Genomic DNA, 27,516 nt, shown 5'->3' with positions numbered 1-27,516 from the left:
TGCTTACTCTTTGCTGGGTTTCTATAAACATTAGTTGAGTGAAGAAGCATCAACACATGGCCTCGAATCATAGTACAGTTGTGTGACTAAGTGAAGATTTTCATGTTCTGACAGAGGGTTATGTCAGGCCCAGGTTGTCATGACTGTTAATACTGTTGTTTTCCAACTAATAAAAAATGGGTCACCCTTGGATTATGAAATTTCATTTCTTGTGAATTAGAGATGTACTGCTCATGATAATAGCCACCGAATATTAGAAACATCTGTGGTTCACCTTCATTACCCTTTCCCAGGACAGTAGATTAAACTAACACCACTAGACCCCAATTGTATGCTTACAGCTGTTTAGTCACAGCACATTAAATGCTGGAGAAGCAACTAGAAATGCTCAAATCTCCACGCTATCATTTTTTTCTGGGAAAAAAACAAAAACCACCCTACATCATTATTAATGCAATGATTCCTTTATGACTTTCCTTGTTTGGGGTATCAGCTTACAACCCTACCCATCTACCACTGGAAATATGGAGGACAGAAAGTCGTAAAGAAATGAGTTACAATGAAGCTGGTGTCTCTTAAACACAGGCACCGAGCTTGCTCTGAGAACTCTCTACTACAATGATTCTTAAAGTGGGATCCTCAGACCACAGTATCAGCGTCCCCTGGGTCCCAGTTGGAAATGCAGATTTCTGAGTCGTTGGCCACAGAGCAGTTCACAAACATCACGTTATACATGTTACTTATAAGAATACCTCTTTCATATCATAATTTATGTTATTTATCATATTAGAAACTCTGGTAGCATAGTGGTTACGAATAGGGCTGCGAATCTCAAGGTCAGCAGTTCAAAACTATCAGCTGTTCTGCAGGAGAAAGATGAGGCATTCTGCTCCCGTAAATATTTACAGCCTCGGAAACCCTGTACAGGGTCACTATGAGTCAGAACCGACTCCACAGCACATAACAACAACAATAACATCATGTCAGCAAGTTGCATAATTTCTCTAAGTTTCAGTTTTCATATGAAGAATTATTATGAAATTAAAGGAATGCGGCACATAGATGTTATTCAATAAATGGTATTACTGTAGTCTTGGTGTGGCACTATAAGATAAGCACTGGACTGCTAACTGCAAGATCAGTTGTTCAAACCCACTAGCTACTCCTCAGAAACCCTATACAGGGTCACTATGAGTGGAAACTTACTCAATGGTGCATAACATACTATGTTGCTGCTGCTGTTAAATACTATCTAGCTGGTTCTGACTCATAGTGACCCTGTATAGGGTTTCAGAAAAATGGCTGGGGAGTTTGAATTGACAATCTTGCAGTTGACAGTCCGGTGCTTATCCCACAGTGCCACACCAGGATTCCTGTGAATGGTTCGCCACTAAAAATCTTGTCAGATATAATGCCAGAAGATGAACCTCTCAAACTGGAAGGCACTCAAAATACAACTGGGGAAGACCTGCCCCCTCAAAGTAGAGTCAACTCTAATGACAAAAATGGAGCAAAGTTTTGGGGACCTTCATTTTCTGATGGGGCACAACTCGGAATGAGAAGAAACAGCTGAAAATATCCATCAATAATTAGAATGTGAAATGTAAGAAATATGAATTTAGGAAAATTGAAATTCTTCAAATATGAAATGGTTGAAGCACATAAAGATCTATATCCTAGTCATTAGCGAGCTGAACTGGGCTGGTATTTGCCATGATGAATCAGGCAATCACATGGTTTTACTCTACCAGGATTAGGGGAATGTCATACATTCATCATCAAAAACAGCATTTCAAAACCTATCTTGAGCTTTGGGCTTTCGGCTTGGAGGGGTTGCAGGTGCAAATTTCTTCGGTTGTCCCGCATCTGTATTCATCTGACACCAGTCCCCTCCGCCATGCCTCCCAAGTTCAATCCCAACAAGGTCAAAGTCATGTACCTGAGGTACACCGGTGGGGAAGTTGGGGCTACGTCTGCTCTGGCCCCCAAGATCGGGTCCTTGGGTTTGTCTCCACAAAAGGTTGGTGATGACATTGTCAAGGCAACTGGCAACTGGAAGGGGTGAAGGTTTATGGTGAAACTAACCATTCAGAACAGAGAGGCCCATAGTGAGGTGGTGCCTTCTGCCTCTGACCTGATCATCAAAGCTCTCAAGGAACCACCCAGAGACAGAAAGAAGCAGAAAAATATTAAACACAGTGAAAATATCACTTTAGATGAGATTATCAACATTACTCATCAGACGCAACACCAGTCTTTGGCCAGAGAACCCTCTGGGGCTATTAAAGAGATCCTAGGGACTGCCAGTCAGTGGGCTGCAATGTTGATGGCCACCACCCTCAAGATATAGATGACATCAATAGTGGTGCTGTGGAATGCCCATCTACAAAGAACTACAAAGAAAATATTCAATAAAGGATCATTTGATAACCAGTATTTTTTGATGTGATCTCTTCCCTGGGAAACCTGAGCTATTTCCTTTTAGGGGTTGCATGATCAGCCAAGGTGCAGAGTCTGGAGAAGTGGTGATCTAGACAGCAATCTTCTCTATGGGAACAGCTCAGATGAGAAAGGACCTCTGGAAGGAAAGGAGAACACTGCTTTTTGTAAATACTTAAATATTTATAAAGACCGTGAAGTTCTATGTGATACAAAAACAAAAAACCTATCTTGAAGTACAATGCTGTCTGTGATAGGATAATATCCATATGCCTACGTGGAAGACCAGTTAATACCATAGTTATTCAAATCGACACACCAACCACTATAGCCAATGATGATGAAATTGAAGAAGGAACTGAGAGCAGAGCAAAAAGATCCATAGAGGTAGAAATGGTTTTGTTTTGTTTTTTTCTTCAACATTATATCCAACCCACATTATGGAAAAGTTATTTATTTGGAAAACTTATTTGTCTCACTAACACTCATGTGGACCATGAATTCATCTTCTTGTCTTTAGAATCTCTCGTTTTACGATTTCTGTAGTCTCCAAAACCTTTCTGTGTTTCACTGTTTAAGGATTCCAGTTCTCCTATTTCAGAGTATATTTATGAATAGGAAAAGTACAAAGACATATCTGAAAATCACAAACGTGAAAAGAGGGCAGTGGTTGCTCTAAAGGTAAAAGGGGAGTCAGAGAAAGAATCAATTTAATAATACAATTCTACATGGTTTTTAATTTAAAAAATGGAAATATTTAAAAGTTTATTTTTGTAAAACACAAGCAGTTAATCTTTATAAAACACAAAGATGTTATGTTACTATTACTAGTGTAACATTTTTTTTTTTTAAATTCTGGCAGTAGATTTCTGTTTCCAGCCATAAAAGTAAATAAATACTAGACTTATCTTCCTGCCAAAAGCAACTAGAAAAATAAACAAAATATATACTGAAACTGTTTTCAGGCATCAAACAACATATAGTACAGGACTGATCTTGTGAGAAGGAAACTCAGGAGGTGGGTTCCAAGATGCTCTGGCATACTGCCTAGAGACATCTGTCTACGCAACAGAGAGAGGCGCAACCCAAGCAGAACTGTGGTCCTGCTGAGCTACAGACTCAAAGAAACTGTTTTAGGTGCTGAAACATATGGAATTTGTGGACCTGAGAAGAGAGCTATATAGAGGGGTGGCCCCAAAAGTCAGCATGAGGCTTACCTGAGCTTCTTGGCTGAAGACTGAACTGTATGTGGAAGTTCTAACATAGCAGAAGTGACCTGTTATGGGGATGCAAGTTGAAAGGTGATGGTTGGAGACATTATTTGTTGTTGTTAAGTGCCATTGAATCAGTTCCGACTCATAGCAACCCTGTATTAGGTTTCTGAGGAGCAGCTGGTGGGTTTGAACTGCCGACCTGTGGCTCACAGTCCAGTGCTGATCCTACAGAGACATTGGATGACTGGAAAATTCCAGTCCAGAGTGGAGAGCTCTCACTGAGTACTTTACACATTCAGCTGTGACTCCAGAAAGACCAGGTCTTAGAATGAGGGCCATGCACTAAATTCAAAACAGAAGTAGACCTGCCCTAACAGAAGAATGAAAGAAGTCTGGCAAAACTGAGCAAACCATCAATAATCTGTTAAGTGTGTTGAGATGGCTCCAAGTCTGCACAGTTTCTGAGGAGCAGCTGGTAGGTTTGAACCGCCAGAGAGATGGATTGGCAAAGTGGCAGCATCAATGGCCTCAAGCATGGCAATAACTGTGAGGTTGGCCCAGGACCAGGCAGTGTTTTGTTTTGTTGTGCATAGGGTTGTTATGAGTCAGGACCGACTCGATGGCACCTAACAACAACAACATGGGTGTTATCACCCCAAATCCTTGACTACAATAAACCAAGAACAAACAAGGCAACATGAGTGTTTTCCCATTTTTCTTCTGCAAGAGCTAGAGATTTGTTAAGAAACGTTTAGGATTGGCTAGTGGACATGGTTTCTTGCTGTCATGGTTGTTTATCCCTTTCCAAGGTGATTAGTGACTCAGGGTGTGAGTGAGTATCCCATCACATGGTCAGAACCCCGTTGTAGTCTGTAGAGACCTTGCAATGCTTAGGTAACTGTGAATCAACCCTAGAAGCCTGTTGTTTGCCGCAGCCCAACAGATAAGAGTCCTGATAGAGGGGAGAACCAGAGCAGAGTGTTACTTAGTTCCTGCTTAGGATCTAAGCAGAGAAGTTGCATGATAAGGAATGTCAAACGCCTGTCTAAGAAGACTTGGAGTTCACCCTGCTCCCATCTAATGCTGTTTTCCAGAGGCTAGGACTGCCTCCCCAGCCCTGGACTCTTCAGGACGCACAGAACCAGCCCATATGGAGTGAAACTCTGCCAGGATAAATTTGACACTGTTTTTTGGATGGCTGCCAGGCCCAGCTGTTTGTTTCTGAGAAGGCCCCTAAACTCCTTGCTACTTGGGATTCTTCACTGGGGTCTTTCTTTAGTGCAGCCCAGGACGGTGGACTACTGAACCCATTGTGGGGCTACCTTCCTCTATGCACTTAGAGGATCTGCCGAACTACCTTCAAACCCATCTACTGATGCCTCAGTCTGTGCTTCCCGCAGAGGACCTGTGCCCTCCATGGGACAGACCAGGGAAGAGCAAAATGGTTTCCAAGACATTCTATGCTCTTCCTAGCTGGCATCTGTAAGAACTTGTTGTATACCATGCATTGTGCTCAGGAGCTCTGGTAGCATAGTGGTCACTTCAAGGTTAGCAGTTCGAAACTACCAGCTGTTCTGTGGGAGAAAGATGAGGCTTTCTGCTCCCATAAAGCTTTACTGCCTCGGAAACCCTATGCGGGGTCTCTATGAGTCAGAACTGACTCCACGGCACATACTACCACCACCATTGTGCTCTAAATACATTACCTCATTTAATCCCCATAACAGCTCACACAAACAAGAGCAACAAAAACCAGTGTAGATACAAAGAGGCTCCATTGATAAGCTCAGATATTAAATAAATAAGGAAGGTGATGGCAGGGGTCCCCAAATAAGGACAAATGGAAGCAGGGCATTTGTTTCTATAAGAAGAGTGCAGGTTAGAATTCAGTGAGACTGGAGAAATACAGAAGGTAATAAAAACAACCATTTTAGTTCTTTGGAGCCAAGGAAGAGGCAGAGCCACCGCTCAGGAGTAATGGTGGAACAAATGCTGAAGAATTTTCTTATTCTCTCTTCTCTGGGATATGAGTCTTTCGAGTGGAAATCAGAAAACAAGCAAAAGCTTTATAAAACTGGAAATGAAGGCTGTGAAAAGAGCCTCCAGCATCAAGTACCTACTTTATGCCAAGCTGATATCTAGGTTCTAATTAAATCCCATAGTAACTCAGAGTAGGAATCAATACAACTGCCACTGGTAACTCTCCCCCATGTTTTTGTTTTTATTTTTGTTTTTTACTTTCAGACACATAAGACTCAGGGAAGTTCTGTGACTTGCCCAAGGCCAAACAAAGTCCTTACATTGAAATCTCTGATTTTATACCCTATTTCAGCACATTTCTATGGCGTCTCACCATAATAACCTTTTCCCTCTTGGGCATTTTGGATTGCTCTAGGAAGAAACTATAGGAAACGTAACATGTCTGTATTTCAACAAATCATCTGAGAAGGGCTTTAGTGAATTGCCTGCAGATGAAGGGGTGCAGTGTATGCTGGAAAGTGGTAAGGTTAAGTGGCCTCAAAGTGATTGGATAACTAGATTTGTTGGTAGAGGACCAGGTTTGCACCCAAATACGCGGCTTTATCACATGTGGGACCTTGGCCATTGTTAATGATTTAATGTCTCTTCTACCCACCAGCTGCACCTTAGAAACTCTATACAGGGTTGCTAAGGGTTGGAACTGACTCAACAGCACTAACAACAAGAACAATTTCAAAGTTACAGCTTTTGTAACTCGCACCAAACATGTTTGCTCTGTTGAGTCTAGGTAAGAGACAGTGGGAGAAGATGCTGATACGATTATATGGTTCAGTTGTGAGTGTTAACAGAGTCAATTGTGACTGTGAAAACATGGAACTCTAACTTGTATAAAATGAGCCATTTCAGAAGCATGAAGTGGGGATGTCACTATCTCAAAAGAAGTAGGGAGTGGAGCACATCTTTTGGACCCCAAGATCCCTGTGCATTGAACTTCCCTGTCTGTCGTAGGGGTGGAAAACTGGGATTCTGGGGGAGAAGCAGAACCAAGAGCCAGAGCTCAAGACAGCTGTGGGCTTCCCAGCCCATGGAGCAAGTAAAGCTGAATGACTTGGGGGACATTTCATTCTGGGAGCTAGGCTTGTTGACCAGAGTTCAAGCCCAGTGCCTTCAGGAGCAGTATGTCCTGTGGGAGTTCTGATAGCGTAATGGTTACGAATCAGGCTGCTAACCTCAAGGTCGGCAGTTTGAAACTACCAGCTGTTCCTCGGAAGAACAATGAGGCTTTCTGCTCTCATAAAGATTTACAGTCTTGAAAACCCTGTGCTGAGTCACTATGAGTCGGAACTGACTCCACGGTATTTAACAACAACAACAACAACAAGAATTTTATAACATTGCCCGGGCAGAGAGAGGCCTGCCTGTGGGCCTGGCTGAGGAGAGGTTGTACTTATTGGAACAACTGTGCCTTGAGCATTTTCTAAGAAACCCACAACTGTGAGTATAATGTCTGAGCTCTGTGTGGCCACAGCAATGAATTATTGAACACAGCTGGAGTAGAGAGGGTTGTGGGAAGAATGGTTCATGAAATGTTTTTGCAGACATATCCAAACACTATGGATACAGTTTTCTTACGTGACAAATTTAGATAATAACAGTACCTACTTATCACATAAGGTAGTTGTTGTTGTTGTTGTTGTTGTTATATATAAAGTTTGTCATTGTTTTTTCCATCTCTTTGAAGAATGTCATTGGAATCTGGATTGGGATTGCATTCTATGTGTAAATTGCTTTGGGCAGTATTGACATTTTCACAATGTTAAATCTTCCTACCCAGGAGCATGGTACATTCTTCCATTTTTGTTTCTTGTAGTAGTGTTTTGTAGTTTTCTTTGTATAGGTCCTTTGTTTCTCTGGTTACATTTATTCCTAGCAGCTACCATAAATGGTATTGCTTTCCTAATGTCCCTTTCAGTGCTGTCATTATTGGTATAGAGGAATCCAGCTGATTTTTGTATGTTGATCCTGACACTTTGCTGAATCTTCCAATGAGGTCTAGTAGCTGTTTTACTGAGTCTTTGGGGTTTTCTACATATAGGATCATATTGTCAGCAAATAGAGAATTTTACTTGCTCTTTGCCAATTTGTTGTTGTTCTTGTTGTTATGTGCCATGGAGTCGGTTCTGACTCATAGCGACCCTGAACAGGGTTTCCGAGACTATAAATCTTTACGGGAGCAGAACGCCTCATCTTTCTCCCACAGAACAGCTGGTAGTTTCGAACTGTTGGCCTTAAGGTTTGCAGCCGATTCGTAACCACTACGCTTTCATTTCCCTGTATTGCTGTATAGCACTTGCTAAGACTTCCAGTACAACATTGAATAGGAGTGGTGACAAAGGGCATCTTGTATGGTTCCTGTTCACAGAGGGAAGGCTTTCAGTTTCTCTCCATTGAGAGTAATTGTAGGCTGTTGGTTTGGTATATATGCTCTTAACTATGTTGGGGAATTTCCCTTCAATTTCTACTTTGCTGAGGGTTTTTATCAGGAATGGATGTTGGATTTTGTCAAATGCCTTTTCTGTAACAATCGACACGATCATGTGGTTCTTTTCTTTTCTCTCATATATATGGTGGATTACATTGATTCTTTTTCTACTGTTGAACCATCCTTGCATCCCTGCTATGAATCCCACTTGTTCATGATATCTTTTTGATGTGCTGCTGGATTTTGTTGAGAATTTTTGCATCTATGTTCATAAGGGATATTGGTCTATAATTCTCTTTCTTAGTAATGTTCTTCCCTGGTTTTGGTATGAGGATTATGCTTGCTTCATAAAATGTATTTGGAAGTTTTTCATCCTTTATATTCTGGAATATTTTGAGTAGAATTGGTAACAGCTCTTCCCTGAATGTTTGGTAGAACTCACCAGTGAAGCCATCTGGACCTGGACTTCTTTTGGTTGGGAGTTTTTTGATGAGCCCGTCAGTTTCTTCTTTTATTATGGGTCTTTTCAGGTTTTCTACTTCACTCTGTGTAAGTTTAGGTAGGTTGTGTTTTTCTAAAAATGTATCCATCTCTTCTAAGTTTTCAAATTTGTTGGAGTACAACTCTTCATAGTATTCTGTTATTATCCTTTTGATTTCCTTTGGTTCCGTTGTGACATCACCCGTGTGATTTCTAATGCGTGTTATTTGTGTCTTCTCCCTCTTTTCTTTTGTTAGCTTTGCCAATGGTCTGTCAATTTTGTTAATCCTTTCAAAGAACCAGCTTCTTGTCCTGTTGATTGTTTCTATAGTTTTTCTGTTTTCTATCTCGTTTATTTCTGCTCCAATCTTTATTATTTCTTTATTATTTCTTTTCTTTTGGTGGCTGTAGTTTCCCTCTGTTGGTCTGTTTCTAATTTTTGTAGATGCTGTGTTAATGTGTTAATTTTGGTTATTTCTTCTTTTTGTGTATGTGCATTGATTGCAATAAATTTTCCTCTCAGCACTGTTTTCCCCATGTACTAAATATTTTGGTATGTTGTGTTTTTGTTCTCATTTGTTTCTAGAAACTTTGTGAGTTCATGTTTTATTTCTTCTACTACCCAGTCATTTTCCAGCAGGGTGTTATTCAGTTTCCATATATTTGACTTTATTTCCTTGGTCTTCCTGTTGTTGATTTCTAATTTGATAGCATTTGTGGTCTGAAGAGATGCTTTGTAGTATTTTGATATTTATAAATTTACGCAGGTTTGTTTTGTGGCCTAACACATGGTCTATTCTAGAGAATATTCCATGTGCACTGAAAAAGAATTTGTATTGTGCAGTTGTTGGGTTGAATGCTCTGTACACATCTATGAGGTCCACTTGGCTGATTGTATTGCTTAGTTTCTCTGTGTTTTTATCAAGTTTCTTTTTGGTTGTTCTATCCATTTTTGAAAGCACTGTATTAAAATCACCCACTATTATTTTAGATTCATCTATTTCTTTCTTCAAATCTATTAGAGTTTGCTTTATATATTTTAGAGCTCTTTCATTGGGAGCATAGATATTATGGTTACGTCATCTTGTTCAATTGTCCCTTTAATCATGAGATAATGTCCATCTTTATTTATTATGCTAGTTTTTGCCTTAAAGTTTATTTTATTGGAGATTAGTACTGCCATTTCTGTTAGTTTTTTATTGCAATTAGCTTGGTATATTTTTTTCAGTTCTATGACTTTTAATCTGTGTTTGTCTCTGTGTGTAAGATGTGTCTCTTACAGACAGCATATTGAAGGATCTTGTTTTCTTATCCATCCTGCCACCCTCCGTCTCTTAACTTGTGCATTTAATCCATTTATATTCAGTGTAATTATTGATAGGTATGGATTAATTGCTGCAAATATGTTTTTTTTTTTTTTGTGGTGTTACTGCTTTCTTTGTTTTTTGTCTCTTCCTTGCTGAGTTCATGGTTTTTGTTTTCTTTCTTAAGTTTCCTCATAGTTTTAATGTTTCCACGTTCTTCTTGGATTTTCATTCTCTTGGTATGTTATGAAGTGTTAATTTTCTTTGAGGTTACCTTATATTCCATTAACTTTCCCTTCCATTTAGTGCAGTCTATTTTATCCTGTAATCTACCTGATCTGTAATCTATCCTGTAATCTACCTGATCTTCTAGATCTCTCTTTCTATGTGTTTACCTTCTTTCACATTGTAATTTTTTTGATCATAGACTGACCTCCCAGATTCTCTGAGTTTGTTCTTATAGTTTTGTTGTGTTCTTGACTCTTCCATCTGTCCAGTTAATTCTGGGAGTTGCTGTCACATATGTCAGTCTCTGGTTATTGTCTGTTCTTGTTGGTTCTCAGTCCACAGAACTCCCTTTGGGATGTTTTATAGCACAGGATTGGCTTTGGAAAAATCCCTTAACTTCTGTTTATCCTGGAATGTTTTGATTACACTGTCGTATTTGATTGATAACTTTGCTGAATAAAGGATTCTTGGTTGGCAGTTTTTTCTTTCAGAGTTTTATATATGTCTTCCCATTGCCTTCTTGCCTGCATGGTTTCTACTGAGAGATTGAAGCTTAATCTGACTTGCTTGCTTTTGTATGTAATGCTTCTCTTTCCCCTAGCTGCTTTCAGGAGTGTCTCCTTATCATTGATTTTGGAGAGATTGATTATATGTCTCGGTGATTTTCTTTTGGGGTCTACCCTTCCTGGGGTTTGTTGAGCTTCTTGAATGTTTATCTTTTCACTTTTTAGGATGTTAGAGAAATTTTCTTCCAGCAGTTCTTCAACTGTTTCCTCTGTGGACTTGTGTGATTCTTCCTGTTCTGGAATGCCAATAATTCTTAAGTTATTCTTCTTTATGTTGTCCAGCATGAATCGTAGACCATCTTCAGATTTTTTTAATCCTTTTTTCTTCTTGTTCTTCTATCTTAGCGGTATTGAGAGATTTGTCTTCCAGCTCACCAGTTCTGCCTTCCATCACTTCTATTCTACTCCTTTGCCCTTTTAGTGTATTGTCTATTTCTGATATTCTATTATTGATTGTTTGAACCTCTTTCTGTAGGTTTTGAATTGTTTCTGATGCAAATCTTATTTGATTGTTCTTGTAGTGCTTTCCTGACTACTTCCTTGTTTTTCTCAACTTCATTGTAAAGTGTTTTGAAACATTTTATAATCATTTTTCTGAATTCCTTCTCAGGCATTTCTAAGGCCTGCCCTCCTTCCAGAATGTATTCCAGGTCTATCTCTAGGTCATTTGACTCAGACATTTTATCTTGTGCTGATATGGTCATCTGCTTTTGCTTCTTGGACATGTTTAGTGTTTATCTGTGGCCTTAATACTTAATTGAGTGTGTTTTCTGGTATTTTTTATACTTTCGATTGCCTTCAGGTAGATGTGATCAGAATGTGGGCTTCCCTTTTAACTCTTCTTATTGCTTAACTCAGAGTAATTTTCACAGGTGTTGTCTGCCTCCCTGGTATATGGCAGTTGGTGTTGGTTCTTGCCTGGGTTGTGGGGTTTTATAGGGTGTGATTGTAGCTTAACTATATGGCAGCAATTGCTGTCTCTTCTTGGGTAATATAGGGAGCGAATGAGTTCCCCAAAGGTAAAACAAAAACAAACATAACACAAAAAAATCTAACAACTATAAAACAACTAGATTGGATACTGTAGTCTATAATCACAGAAAAGGGAGAGGAGGAAGAGAAGGAACAGCAACAACAACAAAAAAATCTGTAGCCTAATATGAGTATGATTTTAATAGCCTCTTCAAGGCCACCTGATAAATTTCAAGATGCCACTGTTGGTTGTTATCCTGTTTTTCAGGATTTAATCTTCGGCCTGTTGTGCTTTAAAACTCTCTCTCACTCTCCACATCCCTTGTTCTGTCCTTGTCCCTATTAGTAAACAATTCAGGGCTGGCTGTGGCCATTTTGAGAAGTTTGTAGTTTTAAATGCTGACAGTGTCTGTGTGCATGCGTGGCAGAAGAACCCACCAGTGGTGAAGGTGGGGGAGTACACTCCCTCAAATACCCCCTCTAGTCACCAGAATGGAGGTGTGCAAACAGTGTGTGGGGGGGCAATGAACAGATTAAAAAAAAAAAAAAATCAGAACAAAGCAAACTGTCTACATATATTGTCCACCTTTGTTCCAAGGTTCCCGATGCATTATTCCTTCTCTGGTCTGCTTGCTCCCCCACTTGGTCTTGCTGTTTGGTCTTGCCCAAATTGTCAGCTCCCAGCTGCTGAGCCTGGCAGATTCTAAAGTACAAGGTAACTTACTTCCATTACAAGTTCCACTAGCTATAAGCCTTCAAACTTTTAAAATATTCCTAGATATGTGGTTCAGAGTTTTGGAGCTCTGCCCTGAACACGCTTCGCCTGGCATTCTGTGGTATTGCTGACAGAAAACTTCACTGCACCTCTACCCTATCCGCCATCAAGCCCCGCCTCCTCTCTTCAATTCTTGCTTCCACTTTGCTGTTGGCCAGCTTCCATCATATATCAGAAAACGTAGCCAGCTTCTGACCTTTTCCCATCTAACAGTTTAGTCACAGAAGAGGTATTGTGTCTGGTATCAAGGTAAAACAAAACAAAGCAAAAAAACAAAAAAATCTTCACAGGGAAGAGTATAAATTAACCCAATTTAAGATTCCACACCCTCTCTACCATTATCAACTTGGGGCAGGGATGGAACGGGAACAATATGAATGGGTCAGAAGGATGAAGCATCCTGAATGATAGGGGCCCCATGCTGCCAAGCAAAATGACAAGACGCTGGGACTCAAAAAGCTATAAAGACACCACAGGTTTAAAGGTCTTTACACTTTGGACTCAATGATATGCAAACTCTGAATGTGAATGTAACGAGTTGGGAATCTTCCATGCAGATGACGGCAATCTTTCTGAGAATGTTTGAAAAAAGAGACTCACTGTTTTGGGCATTAGCGCTCAGCTAAGTGCTGTTTTGGGTGCAAAAGGACTACAAGTCAGAGTTGTACACTCAAAGATTTGACTATCAAATGGGATCAAAGACTGAGTAGCATTTTGAGGGAGTCTCTGGATGGTGTAAATAGCATGCTTAGCTGCTAACCAAATGGTTGCAGGTTTGAAGCCACCCAGAGGCACCTCTTGGGGAAAAAAAGGCCTAGTGATCTACTTTCAAAAACTCAGCCATTGAAAACCTTATAGATCACTGTTCTGCTCTGACACACATGGGGTATCCATGAGCTGCAAGCAACTGTATCTGGAACATGTTGGGAACCATTTTAATAATATGGTGGTGGCTGTGTGCCGCGGAGTCAGTTTCAACTCATAGCGACCCCGTACATGGTTTCCGAGGCTGTAAACCTTTGCGGGAGCAGAAAACCTCATCTTTCTCCCGCGTAGCAGCTGGTAGTTTCGAACTGCTGACCATGCGGCTTGTAGCCCGATTCATAACCACTACACTACCAGAGCTCCTTTTTAATGATATAATTATTATATTATTAGTCCTTATCAATGATCTCGTTTACAAATGAGATTTTGTATCATTTAAATTGAACCTCTCGGTAGTTTGGAAGTCGCCTGGCTCATGGAGACTTCACGTGCAAAGAGTACAACCGTTCTCTATAACTTTCCAGGCTGTGACTTTTTGTCTCCTGAAGCACTTCTAGGTGGGCTCAAACCCTAACCTTTTCTTTAACAGTCAAGTGCTTAACCATTTGTACTTTCCAAGGACTCCATGACTAGAATAAAACCAAAAAAACTACAGTGCCTCAAGAATATGAGAGGCTAAATAAATGTTTGAAATCCTGGTGTGGCACTGTAGAATAAGCACTGGATTGCTAACCACAAGCCTGGTGGTTCAAACCCAGCAGCCGCTTCTTAGAAACCCTGTACAGGATTGCTATGAGTCGGAACCAACTCCATGGAACTTAACAACAATAAATAAATCTTTGTTCATTCAACATATATGTGCCAATCATTGTTCTAACATTGAGCATACAAGAGAAAACAACTCCATCATGGTTTCTGTCATATAGTCATAGCACTGATCTATTGGTAGACGAGGAGTCAGTTCAAACTGCTTACTTCAAAGGATGAGAAAGAATACTCAGAGAGATAAAGTGTGTCAAGTCATGTGGAGAATTTGCAAGCTAATTCTTAATAAACAGTTCCTAAAACAAAGAGAGGTGGATGAGCTTCTGTTAATTGTCCATGAATACCAGCAGGGATGCAAGCTACAGCCTCTTCGAGTGACCCTTGGACCTTTGTTTCTTGTGGGGGCTTGGCATCTAGTTCTTGAGAGATGCTGGTCTCCATGGTAGCTCTACCCTAATAACCCCTTTGAGAAACTGCACTAGAAAGACAGGGAGAAATTCGCTTAGCTTTTCATTCTCTAAACACTGGAGCCAGTTTCTGGGTGGGGTGTTTCCATCGGGTTACCATATATGTCTTCCCAGTGGAAAATGACACTTCAGCTAAAATCACTGTCACTGCAGTCATCTACCCAGGGACTAGCAGGAGCCTGTGCAAAATTCTTTATGATTCTGCTATTGGTGAAGTTCAAGACTACATCAAAAATCAGTCTTAACTTTTCACTCATGAAAACTGAATTGCTGAGTCATTTGATCAGAAATCACCTTGATCCCGAATGTTGTTTTTGTTGTCAGGTGCCATCGAATCGGAACCGACTAATAGCGACCCCATGCACAGCAGAACGAAACAATGTCCGATCCTGGGCCAACCTCACTACCGCTGCCACACTTGACGCCATCAATGATGCCACCTGGCCAATCCATCTCGTTAAAGATCTTCCTCTTTTTCTCTGACCCTCCAAAGCCTCATCTCTCTTATGCGGAAGGCCTGGTGGATTTGAGCTGCTGACTGAATCTGGAGTTCACAGCCAGATTTTTAACCACTACACTGCCTCATTAGATGGCGGATTGGGTAGATGTGTAGTGAGGAGCTCGGTCAACAACAACACGGAATACCGGATCAAGAGGACTCATGAGTTGGTGTTGGAACTCTGTAACAAATATAAAGGTATGTTTGGAGTTTTGGAGTGTTTATAGCTGGGGAATTTGCAGGAAAATCCAGAAATTCATTATTTTCTGGATCAAGACACTCAGCTGTTCCAGGAGCCGCCATCTTGGGAAAGCTTATCTTGATTGTACCAGAATTGATAGGATTAGGAGAGAACATCTTGATTATATCTTATATATATCTTGATTGTATCAAGATTGACATCGAAATTTAAAGAGACAGTATAGACATAAAACCAAACGGCCACCACTCGTCTGTCTGTCTGATCCCGAATAGGAACCTTTTATTAACAGCAGCAACGTGTCATGGTATAAGAGGAAAGCCTTTGGTACCTTACAGCAATGCTGGGCCGAGGACTATTTGCTGAGGGCAGCTGTCCATTTCTGTCATTGAGAGAAAGAAAAAGATAATTTCCTTGTCTTTAAACTTAAGCGTGACCTCAGGGACTGAGCTACAGCAGGCTTGGGGATGTGCGGGGGAGAAGAGATGTCAGGAAAAGCACTGCAGACAACGTCTGTAAAGAAACTGTTTTATTGAAAGTGTTACCATCACCAGAATACCATCACCAGAATGAATTTGATTTACATTAGTTGGTGTTCATTACAGGACTAATCTGCCCTCTGTTTGTTTGTTTGTTTGTTTTCCTCAACTGGAATTCCCTTTACTTTGAAAACATATTATGTACAGGGCAGCAATGGTCATTGGAATAGTGCTATTTACATGACTAAACCACAATTAAGGGGCAGACATGTGAAAATTAAAAAACAAAAACAAAAAACACCAACTTTTAAATAAATACTGTATAATGACAAGTATGTACAAATATCCCATACAGTCATGTCCTTCTTATTAAAATTAGAAATAATTTATGTAGGAATATGCACAAAAGGTCATGTGACTGCATTTTAGTATCGGGGAATGGTAAACGTTTATTCTAAGGAATAGGTCTATTAAACCAATTGTTGCTGGTACACAGATGTCTAAAGTATTTCAGTAAAGTTTGACTCCTTTTAACATCTTCACCTGGGTCCATCCGAGAGTTCAGAATGTCAAGACGTAGTCTTGGTGTATTTCATATTGCACCACATAGAGAAAAAGGCATTTTTAGTGATATGCATTCTAACTTTTGCGCCATATCAAACATGACAGTTTTTCATGGTTAGCGCTGATTTTTTTTTCCCCAAAACAAATACATACATAAATAAAAAGGAAAAAAAAAAAAAACAAGGATTTTCTGCATGGTCATAATTTAAAGAAAAGCAGGAGGTGTGTGGGTTTCAAAAGTTATTGCAATCAATTAAAACCAATTGATCAGAAAGTGTTATCAAAGTGTACATGAAGATCCAGAAAATAGGGGTGGCTTAATTCATTAACCAGTGACTTTTCTTCTAAGAAGGGGAATGTAAGAGAAATTTGACCTTGCAGTGCCACCCAATGGTAACAAGTCTGTAAGACCAAAGCAGGGGTTTCTGACATTAGGGGAGCTGCTTGGAACCAGTTGGTGACGGCATTAAAGAACAGCTAATATGGTTCGAAACTACCAGCCGCTCCGCGGGAGAAAGATGAGGCTTTCTACTCCCGTAAGGATTTACACCCTCGGAAACCCTGTACAGGGTCGCTATGGGTCGGACCCGACTCGACGGCACTTAACAACAACAACAACAAATATGGAGTCCTGGTGTGGTGCTGTGGGCTAATGAGCTGGACTGCAAGATCGGCTGAACCACAAGGCCAGTAGTTCAAACCCACCAGCTGCTCCTCAGAAACCCTATACAGGGTTGCTATGAGTCAGAACTGACTCAACGGCACTTAACAACAATATGCATATGGACTTCCTTTTACGTCACCTAAAAACTGGAGATTTAAAACTGTTGTAAATTTATTTTGACTATATTTCTTTAGAAATATTATTTGTGAAAAATTGAATTGTACTACAGAAAATGAATTAATAAACCAGCCCAGTGGTTCAGGATTTCAATTTTTCTCAGTGTTTCTCTACACATAGTAAATGGAACTTGGCTAAAGAAATTGCATTCATTAATTTAAAAAGAGACCCAAACCTAAGACCGTCTAGAAATAATACTTTAACCCCTGTATGAATAATGCTGGTGCTGAAAACAAATTTATAAGACATGACAATGACCACATGATTTTAGAATATTCAGGAAGAACTGAATTTTGAAGGTGAAATAAAAATGACCACGCACTATAAATAAATTGCAAAAGTTCAAATGTCTTCTTTATCAAATACACGCCAACCTGCTTTAATGTACTCCCAAGTCACGTTGCAAAATTCTTTTCAACATACTTGAAATAAAAAAAGCTTTTAAGTAGTTTTGTTTGTTTGTTTTTTCCCCTTGAGACATTCAGACATTCAGAAGCATTGACAGCGCTGAATCAAACATGGGGTACAAGAGAATATCTGATCAAAACTTTATAATTTTTAGCATAATGTTCACTCTGTTGGGAAGAAGTAAAGGAAAAGACTAAATGAGGAAGATGAAGAAAAGTGGGATAGAGATGGGGAAGAGAGGTGTGAACAATTTGTGCAGAATATCCAACTTTGTAAGACTTTTATATTTAACATGAAAATACATGGGATATAGTGTATGCATTTGTCACGTAAAGAGAATTTTAAATATCTTCTAGAAAGGATTTCCATTTGTATTGTCTGCCAAAACACAGACTGTGATTAGTTTAAAGAATAAACGTGGTGCGCCTTTGTATCTCCTTGTTGCATTCTCTCCCCTTTTTAAAACCATGCACTAGTGAAATTTATTGTTTAAAAATAATATAAATTGTTGGAAATGGCTGATTTTTATTTATTTATTTATTTTTTTGCAAGTTGCAGCCCCAAGAAAATAATTTAAGTATTCAGCTAATCTGTGTCCATGCAAAAAAAGTCTCTTTAGTTTCATTCAGTACAGTGTAGCCACAGAATCTTGGTTTTCAGAGCCCTACACATCTTGGCATTGTGTCTCCTGGAGCTACGGAGTTGTGGGGACGTGCCCTGGACTGCTCCTCATCACTGTCCAGAGGAGGTCTCACCTTTTGTTCTGACCACTTCTTTGGTCTCCTGCTTGTCACCTGATGCTTCCTGGAACTTCATTCCTTGACTTGTATCATGGCTTAATGGCTATAGAGCTCCATTTCTGTGGCGTACCAGGGCTTTGGGGTTAGAGAAATGAAGAAAAAGGAACGATAAAAATAGAAAGATGCCATTGAAAAGGGCAATTGTTGCATGAAACTGACTGATTCTTAGATTAATCCATGGCTTCAGATTGGACCAAAAGTCGAGTCATGGACCGTCAAACCTGTTAGTTCTTCAAAGCTCTGCTTTCACCTGAGGGCCTTCATTAGGGCACAATGTGTGCAACTTCCTCTGAGAACACAGGATCACTTTGTATCCCTAGAAACAGGCTCAGAAGACACAACATTAAGCATGCAGTGTTACCAGGGTTTGCGACCTGTGGTTTGTTGTTGTTGTTTTTGGACCGCTGGTTGCTATGACAACAGTTTTACAGCTGCTAAGAACGAGAATAAGAAGGTCCAGTTGAACTTTCCAGAGATGATTGGGAAGCTCTTCTTGTCAGAGGAGCCAAGGTTGGATCTACTAAGGAAGAAGGAGGGAAAAGTTTGAACCATCCAATCACCATATTGGATAGCTCCAGTTCATCTAAAAGGATCTGGGCCACTCCCATAAAGGACTTGTGATCCATGCGGCCGTAATCGCCCCAGACAATGATCTGTTGGCAAAATAAAAAGAACAGTAGTATCAGTAGAATCATGGGTATATAAATAAACAAAGCCAAACCCTGCAAATAGATTCAATTCTGTTAACCATCTGACATCAAATATCATGTCAAATAATTTTTTGATGAGCTCATATGTGCAGAGTAGAATTACACCTGCTAAGGTTTTCAAGCTTGTGACCTTTCAGAAGCTGTTTGCCAGATCTTTGTTCTGAGGTCCCTCTGGGTAGGTTTGAACTGCCATCCTTTAGGTTAGTAGTCAAGCACTTAACCATTTGCGCCACCCAGGGACTCCCATCATGTTAAATAACCAAAGCCATGTCATCAAGCAGATTCCAACTCATGGTGACCCTATATACCATTTCTGAGGTGTTAAATCTTTATTGGAGCAGATAGTCTCATTTTTATCCCATGGAGCAGCTGGTGGGTTTGAACCATCTACCTTTACGTTAGCAGGTCAATGCCTAACTCACAATGCCATCAGGGCTCCTTATCATGTTAAATATTATGTTATGTGCCATCGAGTCGGTTCCGACCCATAGCGACCCTGTATAGGGTTTCCGAGGGTGTAAATCTTTACGGGAGTAGAAAGCCTCATCTTTCTCCCGCGGAGCAGCTGGTAGTTTCGAACCGCTGACCTTAAGGTTTGCAGCCCGATTCGTAACCACTACGCTATCAGAGCTCCTTTATCATGTTAAATACCTGTATTTAATTATTGAAATCATTGTATCTAACTACTGACATCCAAAAGAACATTTGAAAACCTGTACAGGTATAAAGATCATAAACACTTTTGGGGGGCTGGAGTCAATGTGTGATGGGGGTGTACATGTCTTTGATTTGCTTTAAAGGAAACAATAGTGTAAAGAGTTTTAAAGCACTGGATAATGTTTAGAAGTTCCGAAAATTTCCAGCTCTGAGAAACACAAAGGGCTGTGATAAGGACAGATGTTGTTTATGAAAATACCTTCTGAGGGAGGTAAGGAATAAAAGTCCAGTCAATACCTGTAAAACTTTTCCCTGGGGACTCTCTTCGAATGACAATAGCTGCTGGTAAAGGGGCTCCAGCGTTTTCCTGGCCACTTTTGTTTTCTTTTTGGCGATGCAGACTCCGTTATCGAGTAGATAGACCTTTACATACGGTGCTTGGGAAAGAAAACACAGGGGAGGAAATGTAAGTGAGGAGCTTTGCTGTGTGACCATGTATACTGAAAGAGCTTGCATATTGTGTCAAAATCATCAGATGAACAATGGGTCATTATCAGCCATTCATGTAGTCTGAGGTGATGTTGCCATAGCTGATTGTTGGTGTTGTATGCAGTTGTGGAAGTTCTGACTCCCAGCAATCCTGTACAGGATCTCCAAGAGTGTCTGGATTTGATTACTATGTATTATTTCATCAGCGGGTTTTATTGATGAGAACAATGGATTAAATAGGGTGAATTGCTTCCAGCTTCTAATGAATGATATTTAAGGGAGAGGTTGTGCTCAGTGTTTATCAATTCTGAAATCTAACTTCTCATGCTTCAAACAATTATGTACTCACATCCCCAAAAATTGCTTATTTATCGTTCAAAAGGGTGTGTCTGTTGGAGGTGGTGGGGATAGGGACAAGGAGGGATAGGGTTTGATATAATATGTTCAGATTAGCTGGGAAGAGGCAACTGATTGATTATACATTTGATGGCTTGAAAGGTATCTGATGTCACAGTTCATAAAGACCATTTTCATGCATGTATAAATTACGATATTCTTTATAGCAGAATGGATTGACCAGCTCTATAGAGTTTGTTTTAATCACCACTATGAGGTTACACAATAGATAACATACTTTATCATTTGAAATTCTACAGGATACAGAAGTTAAGAGATTCAAAACTATATGTGAGCCAGTGCCGGTGCTGAGGTTAGAAATCAAGTTTCAGAATGTTCAGTAATTGTTCTTTTACATCACTTTCCATGACTTCAAGCATCTGAGATTACAGTGATTATTTCTGCACTAACTATGTGGCATCACAGTAAAAATTTATAATAATGCCTCCTTTTCCTTATATACTACAGGAAATATAACATTAGCATGAAACTGTCCAGCATCTGTAGACTTATAATACTTTGGAGATCTACTTTACTTCTAGAACTTGAGAGAATCCCACAAAATTTGAAGTGCTGGATAAACTGAAGCATAATATAAATATATTATATAAAACACCAGTTAATAAGAAGGAAAGAGAAATTCCATGATCATGCTGTGACAAAATGACTGCTCTAGGTGTTGTGATTTTTATTTTGCAACAGCTTCTACTACATACGTATTTATTTAACGATTTATATTAAGCCCACCAGATCACTGTCATTAAAAACTCACTCAGGATAAACACATCAACTACAGTTGTCCCAAACCAGTCATGTAATTGACTCATTTGTTGTTGTTGTTGTTGTTAAGTGCCGTGGAGTCAGTTCTGACCCATAGCGACCCTATATAGGGTTTCCGAGGCTGTGAATCTTTATGGGAGCAGAAAGCCTCATCTTTCTCGCGTGGAACGGCTGGTAGTTTTGAACTTCTGACCTTACGGTTCACAGCCCAATTCGTAACCACTATGCTACCAGACTCATCTGTTAGCCTTGATTAATTAAAAAATGAAGTCTGTAAATGAAAAGTATGGATTGTGAACAATAATAGAAGAATCTCTTCTGCTTTTACCTGGCAGTGTCTTGGAACCTGGTTTGACAACAAGGCCACGGGCCCGAATGATTTCCACCTCCAACTGTCCTTTTTTGTCCATCATGCCTACCTGAATGTCACCTAATAGTTTGGAGAGACAAAACAAATTCACCTTAGCAATGAAATACAGTGAGAAAAACGCTTATGCCAAAGGCCTTGGTTTAATACCCATTCATAATTTCCCACGTTTAAAAAAAAAAATCAAAAATATTTAAAACTCTATGTCAATAATATGGTACTTTAAAAAGCAGATGAATTAGAAACAAATTAGTTGAGGATTTCTTATTATTTAACTCTAAGATACTTGATTTTTGTTGATGATATTAAAAAAAAGTGAAATACATAGAAAGCATAATTTTTAATAAGCCATAAGAACAGAATCATGTGATAGAAATTCTTACCCATTGCAGGTGTAGCCAATGTCTGGCGCCCCACTAACTGGGCAGGGCCAAGGCCATCCAAAAAATCACTGAATTGGCTATCAGAGGCCAAGCGGACACCAGGGAATATCAGACTAGAAATAAAATAACAAATGGGATTTTACTGTTAGACAAGCTCAAACTTCCCACTAGTCTCCTTCTTGTGAAAGGAGCAGTTGCCTTCCCTCCAAAACCTCTGGTTGAGCTTGCAAATTACCAGAAGCACTTTTAGACTATATTACAGACATCAATTTACATGTCTTTTTCCCCTTGGTTTGGTGGGCAGAGATTGTGAATTATATCAATAAAAGTCAATATATATTGAGCACTTACTACACATAAGGTGTTATCATAGCTAATCCTCTGAGCTATGGTTCAATAGATGGGTACTATTGAACCCATTTCACAGATGAAGAAGTTCTTCGGGATCATTCTCATCAGCATACACATTTTCTTTCCACCTTAAAAAAATCCCTTCCCTTGCCCTTGTCTCCCTCCCTTCACAGTAAGATTCCTTGAAACAGTTGTCTCTGAGTACCATCTTTCAATTTCTTTCCTTTTATTCTCTATTGAACTTTAATCGCCTTTTCATCCTCACCACCCCACCAACATTTCTCTAATCAAGGTCATCTAATGCTTACGGTGTTAAATCCGACAGTCAGTTCTCCTCTAACTTAACATATAGCAGCAGCTGACAGGATCCTTAAAACACATTCTCCAATTTGCGTCCAGTCCTCCCTAGGTGTGCCTGCCCCAAGCCTTGCCTTGGTATTTTCCATAGCCTCATATGCATGTGAAAGTTGGACAATGAATAAGGAGGCCCTTCGAAGAATTGATGCTTTTGAGTAATGGTGTTGGAGAAGAGTATTAAAAGTACCATGGACTGCCAAAAGAACAAACCAATGTGCTGGCAGAAGTACAGCCAGAATGCTGTCTTCAGAAGCCAGGATGGTGAGACTTCGTCTCTCATACTTTGGACATGTTATCAGGAGGGACCAGTTAGGTCCTGGAGAATGACACCATGCTTGGTAAAGCAGAGGATCATTGAAAAAGATGAAGACCCCGTAGAAGATGGACTGACACAGAGGCAATGGGCTCAAGCATAACAACAATTTGACGATGGTGCAGGACTGGGCAGTGTTTTGTTCTGTTGTGTATAGGGTTGCTATGAGTCAGAACCCACTTGATGACACCTAACAACAACAAAACACCCTAGTCTTCTTGTTTTCTCTTTTACTACCCTGCCTCAGTCTCCTTTGCTACTTAATGTCACTAGGTACTGTGAGCTCAGTCTTTCATCTCCTACCTCTTCTGTCTGTATTCCCTTGGTGATCTCATCCAGTCACAGGGTTTTCAATGCCTACATTAACATTTCCAGCTCAGGCCGCACCCTTGAACCACAGACCTGGACTTCAACCACTCAGTCTACATATCTACTTGGATGTCTAATATGAGTGGACTTCAAAAAGTTTGTGGAAACATTCCTTTATTTTTTAAATTCCTTTTCTCCATGAACTTTTATAATCCCACCTTGTAGGCACCTGAAACTTACTTGATCCAAACTAATCCCTAGCATTACTATCCTCCAAAAAAACTTCCACTCGGTTTCCCTTAAAGGACTCCCCATCTTCAGAAACAAGAACTTTATTTTTGAATTGTTCAATCTTGGAGTTATCTTTCCTTTCTTCCTCTCATTGTTGTTGTTAGTTGCCACCAACTAGATTCTGACTCATGGTAAAACTGCTCTATAGGGCTTTCTTGGCTCCAATCTGAATGGAAGCAGATCACCAAGACATTTCTTCTGTCATACTGCTGGCTCAGCTCAAGCCACCAACTTCTACGTCAGCAGTCGAATGCAAACTATTTTAGCCACCCAAGAGGGATCCTTTCTCTCACTACTCTTTTCAAATGCATCAATAAATCTTATTGGCTCTACTGTCAAAATGCAACCATGATCTGACCTCAGCAATGCTACCTCCCTAGTCTAAGCTACCATTATCTAGCTTCTGAATTACTTCAACAATCTTCGGACTGCTCTTGATGCTGTCACCCTTGTCCTGTCCCTTACAATACTCAGAGTGGCATGTTAACATTGAAGGCAGACCATGTCAGCTCTCTGTTCAAAACCCTCCCATGATTTCACATCCCACTCAGGATAAATACCAAAGTCCTGACAATGATAGATAAAGCTGTGCGCCACTTCCTCTAATACTGAATTACAATTCTGCCACCACTCTTGTTCTTACCCCACAATGTAATCCTACTACTTCTGATGAGAGGCAACCTCCTGCCTCAGGACTTGATCACTGCTACAGCTTGGAACATCCTTAAACATCATGTACTTCAGACCTTTACTCAAATGGACAGTCTGGTTGATTCCCACTCATGGTGCTCCATAGGGTTTTCAATGGCTGAGTTTTTGGAAGTAGATTACTAGGTTATCTTTGAAGGAGCCTCTAAATGGACTTGAATCTCCAACCTTCTGGTTAACAGCTAAGTGGGTTAGCTGTTTGCACCATGCAAGGGCTCCTTTCCCTATCTCCCAAAAAATCCAAATCCACACCTACTGAGTTGATTCCCAGTCACAGAGACCCTAGAGGATAGAGTAGAACTGCTCCTTATGGTTTTTGAGACTGTACATCTCTATAGGAGCAGAGAGCTGACTCAACAACACTTAACAACAACCTTACACAAGATCATAACTTCACCATCTAACATCACTTGTCTTATATTATTTTTCTCTTGTACTAGTTAATATTTTAGTAATTTCCCTTATATTTAGAAACTTTTATAATTTGTCTTGTTTATTGTCTCTCTTCCCCATGAGAATGTAAGTTCCATGAGAATGGGGCTTTTTGTCTATTTTGTTCGCTGTTATTCACTGTTGCCTAACTAAGTACTCAATAAACAATTGTGATGCTATATCAATTCATCAGTTAAAATAAAACTGGCCAAAATACAAAACAAATATAACCACCACCCAAACCAGATAAGAACCTCTGACCATTTGATTCCAAAATCCACAGTCTTAACCACCAACTGATATTGCTTCTCTTATATGACTCAGAATCTCTAACTCTTAATATGGTGTCAAGAACACAGAAGGTATAGTGAAGATTTCTTGAATGAGTTCATGAGTATTCAACTCATTTCTCTATTAACACTATAAACATCTGGAGTACAAAAGCTTTAGTTTAAAGAGTTTGTGTTTCTCTAGCAGCATCTAACAATTATTTTTCATTGATTCTCCATCTTTTTTAAGATTTCCTGGTGGCACTGTAGGATAAGTACTGTGCTGCTAACCACAAGGCCCATGGTTCAAATCCACCAGCAGTTCCTTGGGAAAAACATGAATCTGTCTGCTCTCATAAAGATTTATAGTCTCAGAGACCCTATATAGGGTCTCTAGGTTAGATATTACTTGATGGCAGTGGGTTTGGTTTGGTTGGTTAACATCAAATTAATTACTCACCCTATCCCCTAATACTCAGTTAATCTACATATGTTAATCTGTTTCTGTAAGTGTCACAAAATGACTCTTAGGTGGTTGCTATTAGGTGCCAACAAATCAGTTCCAATTCATAGTGACAACAGAATGAAACACTTCCTGATCTTACACCATCCTCACAATTGTTGTTAAGCTTGAGCTCACAGTTGCCTCTGTGCCAACCCATCTTATTGTGGGGCTTCCTCTTTTTTTGCTGACCCTCAAGTTTAACAAGCTTTATGTCATTCTCCAGGGACTGGTTCCTCCTGAGAAGATGCCTGACAATGGGAGACCAAGTCTCACCATCCTGGCTTCTAAAGACCTTTCTGGTTGTATTTTTTCCAACACAGATTTGTTTGTTCTTCTTGCAGTTCATGGTACCTTCAATATTCTTCTCCAACACCATAGCTCAAATGCATCAATGCTTCTACCGCCTTCCCCATTCACTGTCCAACTTTCGCATGCATATAAGACTATTAAAAATTCCATGGCTTGGGTCAGGTGCAACTTAGTCCTCAAACTGACATCTTTGCTCTTGTACACTTTAAAGAAGTCTTGTAAATAGATTTGCCTAATGCAATACATCATTTGATTTCTTGACTGCTGCTTTCATGAGTGATGATTGTGGATCAAAGCAAAATGAAGTCTTTGACAACTTCAATCTTTTCTCCATTTATCATGTTGTTATTTATTGGTCCATTTATGAGGAATTTTGTTTTCTTTATATTGAGGTGCAATCTATAATGAAGGATGTGGTCTTTGATCTTCAGCAGTGAAGATTTTAAGTCCTCTTTGATACCTGCAAGCAAGATTGTATCATCTGCATATTGCAGGTTGTTAATCAGTCTTCCTGTAAATCTGATGTCTCACTGTTCCTCATATAAATCAGTTTCTCAGATTAATTTTTCAGCATACAGATTGAATAAGTATGGTGAAAGAATACAACCCTGGCACACACCTTTCCTTATTTTAAACCATTCAATATCTCCTTGTTCTGTTCAAACAACTGCCTCTTGCTTTATGTACAGGTCCCTCATGAGCACAATTAAGTATTCTGTAATACTCATTCTTCACGATGTTATCCGTAGTTTGTCATGATCCACACAGTAAAAGGTCTTTGAATAGTAAATAAAGCACAAGTAAATATCTTTTAGGTATTCTCTGCTTTCAGCCAAGATCCATCGGACTTCAGCAATGATATCCCTAGTTCCACGTCCTCTTCTGAATCCAGCTTGAATTTCTGGAAGTTCTCTATCAATGTGCTGCTGCAGTCATTTTTGAAGTAGCTTCATAAGAATTTTACTTGCAGGTGATTTTAGTGATATGTTCGATGATTTGTGCATTCTGTTGGATTACCTCTTTGGAATGGGCATGAATATGGATCTCTTCCAATTGGCTGGTCAGGGAGCTGTCTTCCAAATTTCTTGGCATAGATGAGTGAGCACTTGTAGTGCTGCATCAGTTTGTTAAAAGATTTCAATTTGTATTCCCTCAGTTCCTGGAGCCTTGTTTAAAAAGCCAATGGCTTCAGTGCAGCTTGGATTCTTCCTTCATTGCCATTGGTTTTGGATCATATGCTACCTCTTGAAATGGTTGAACACCAACCATTTCCTTTCGTTACAGCGACTGTGTATACATTCCTTCTTCTTTTGATGCTTTGTGCACCATTCAATATTTTGCCCATTTTGTTACGAAGTGTCTTCAAATTGGTTTCAACTCATAGCCACCCTGCATAGGGTTTCCAAGGAGCAGCTGGTGGATTTGAACTGTCAACTTTGTGATTAGCAGTCTAGTGCTGATCCCACAGCACCATACCAGGACTCCACACAATCCCTCAATATTTCAAGTCAAGGCCTGAATTTTTCTTCAGTTCTTTCAGTGAAATAAATACTGAGCATGTTCTTCCCTTTTGGTTTTCCGACTCCGCTTTGCACATTTCATTGTAACACCTGACTTTGTCTTTTCAAGCTGTCTTTTGAAATTTTCTGTTCACCTCTGACCT

General features: G+C 39.8%; 1 protein-coding gene across 5 annotated transcripts in view; it reads right to left on the bottom strand.

Annotated features, from left to right (window-relative positions):
- Positions 1-17,976: 17,976 nt before the first annotated feature.
- The window catches only part of RIMS2 (regulating synaptic membrane exocytosis 2), a 738,459-nt gene continuing 728,919 nt past the window's right edge, over positions 17,977-27,516 (bottom strand). For 2 of the 5 annotated variants that reach the window (XM_006830627.1, XM_006830628.1), the window contains 4 exons: positions 22,010-22,122; positions 21,588-21,689; positions 19,892-20,031; positions 18,630-18,880 (listed from right to left, as the gene is read on the bottom strand). In XM_006830627.1, the coding sequence (XP_006830690.1) occupies positions 18,662-18,880; positions 19,892-20,031; positions 21,588-21,689; positions 22,010-22,122 (574 nt within the window). In that variant the 3' untranslated portion in view covers positions 18,630-18,661. Of the gene's footprint in view, positions 18,881-19,891; positions 20,032-21,587; positions 21,690-22,009; positions 22,123-27,516 lie in introns of all 5 variants that reach the window. The other 3 variants (XM_006830630.1, XM_006830631.1, XM_006830629.1) reach the window with 2 other exon arrangements.

Source organism: Chrysochloris asiatica, unplaced genomic scaffold, assembly GCF_000296735.1.
Source record: "Chrysochloris asiatica unplaced genomic scaffold, ChrAsi1.0 scaffold00001, whole genome shotgun sequence".
NCBI lineage: Eukaryota > Metazoa > Chordata > Mammalia > Afrosoricida > Chrysochloridae > Chrysochloris > Chrysochloris asiatica.
Note: the sequence above shows the minus strand (reverse complement) of the source record. Positions and strands in the feature narration are given on the sequence as shown.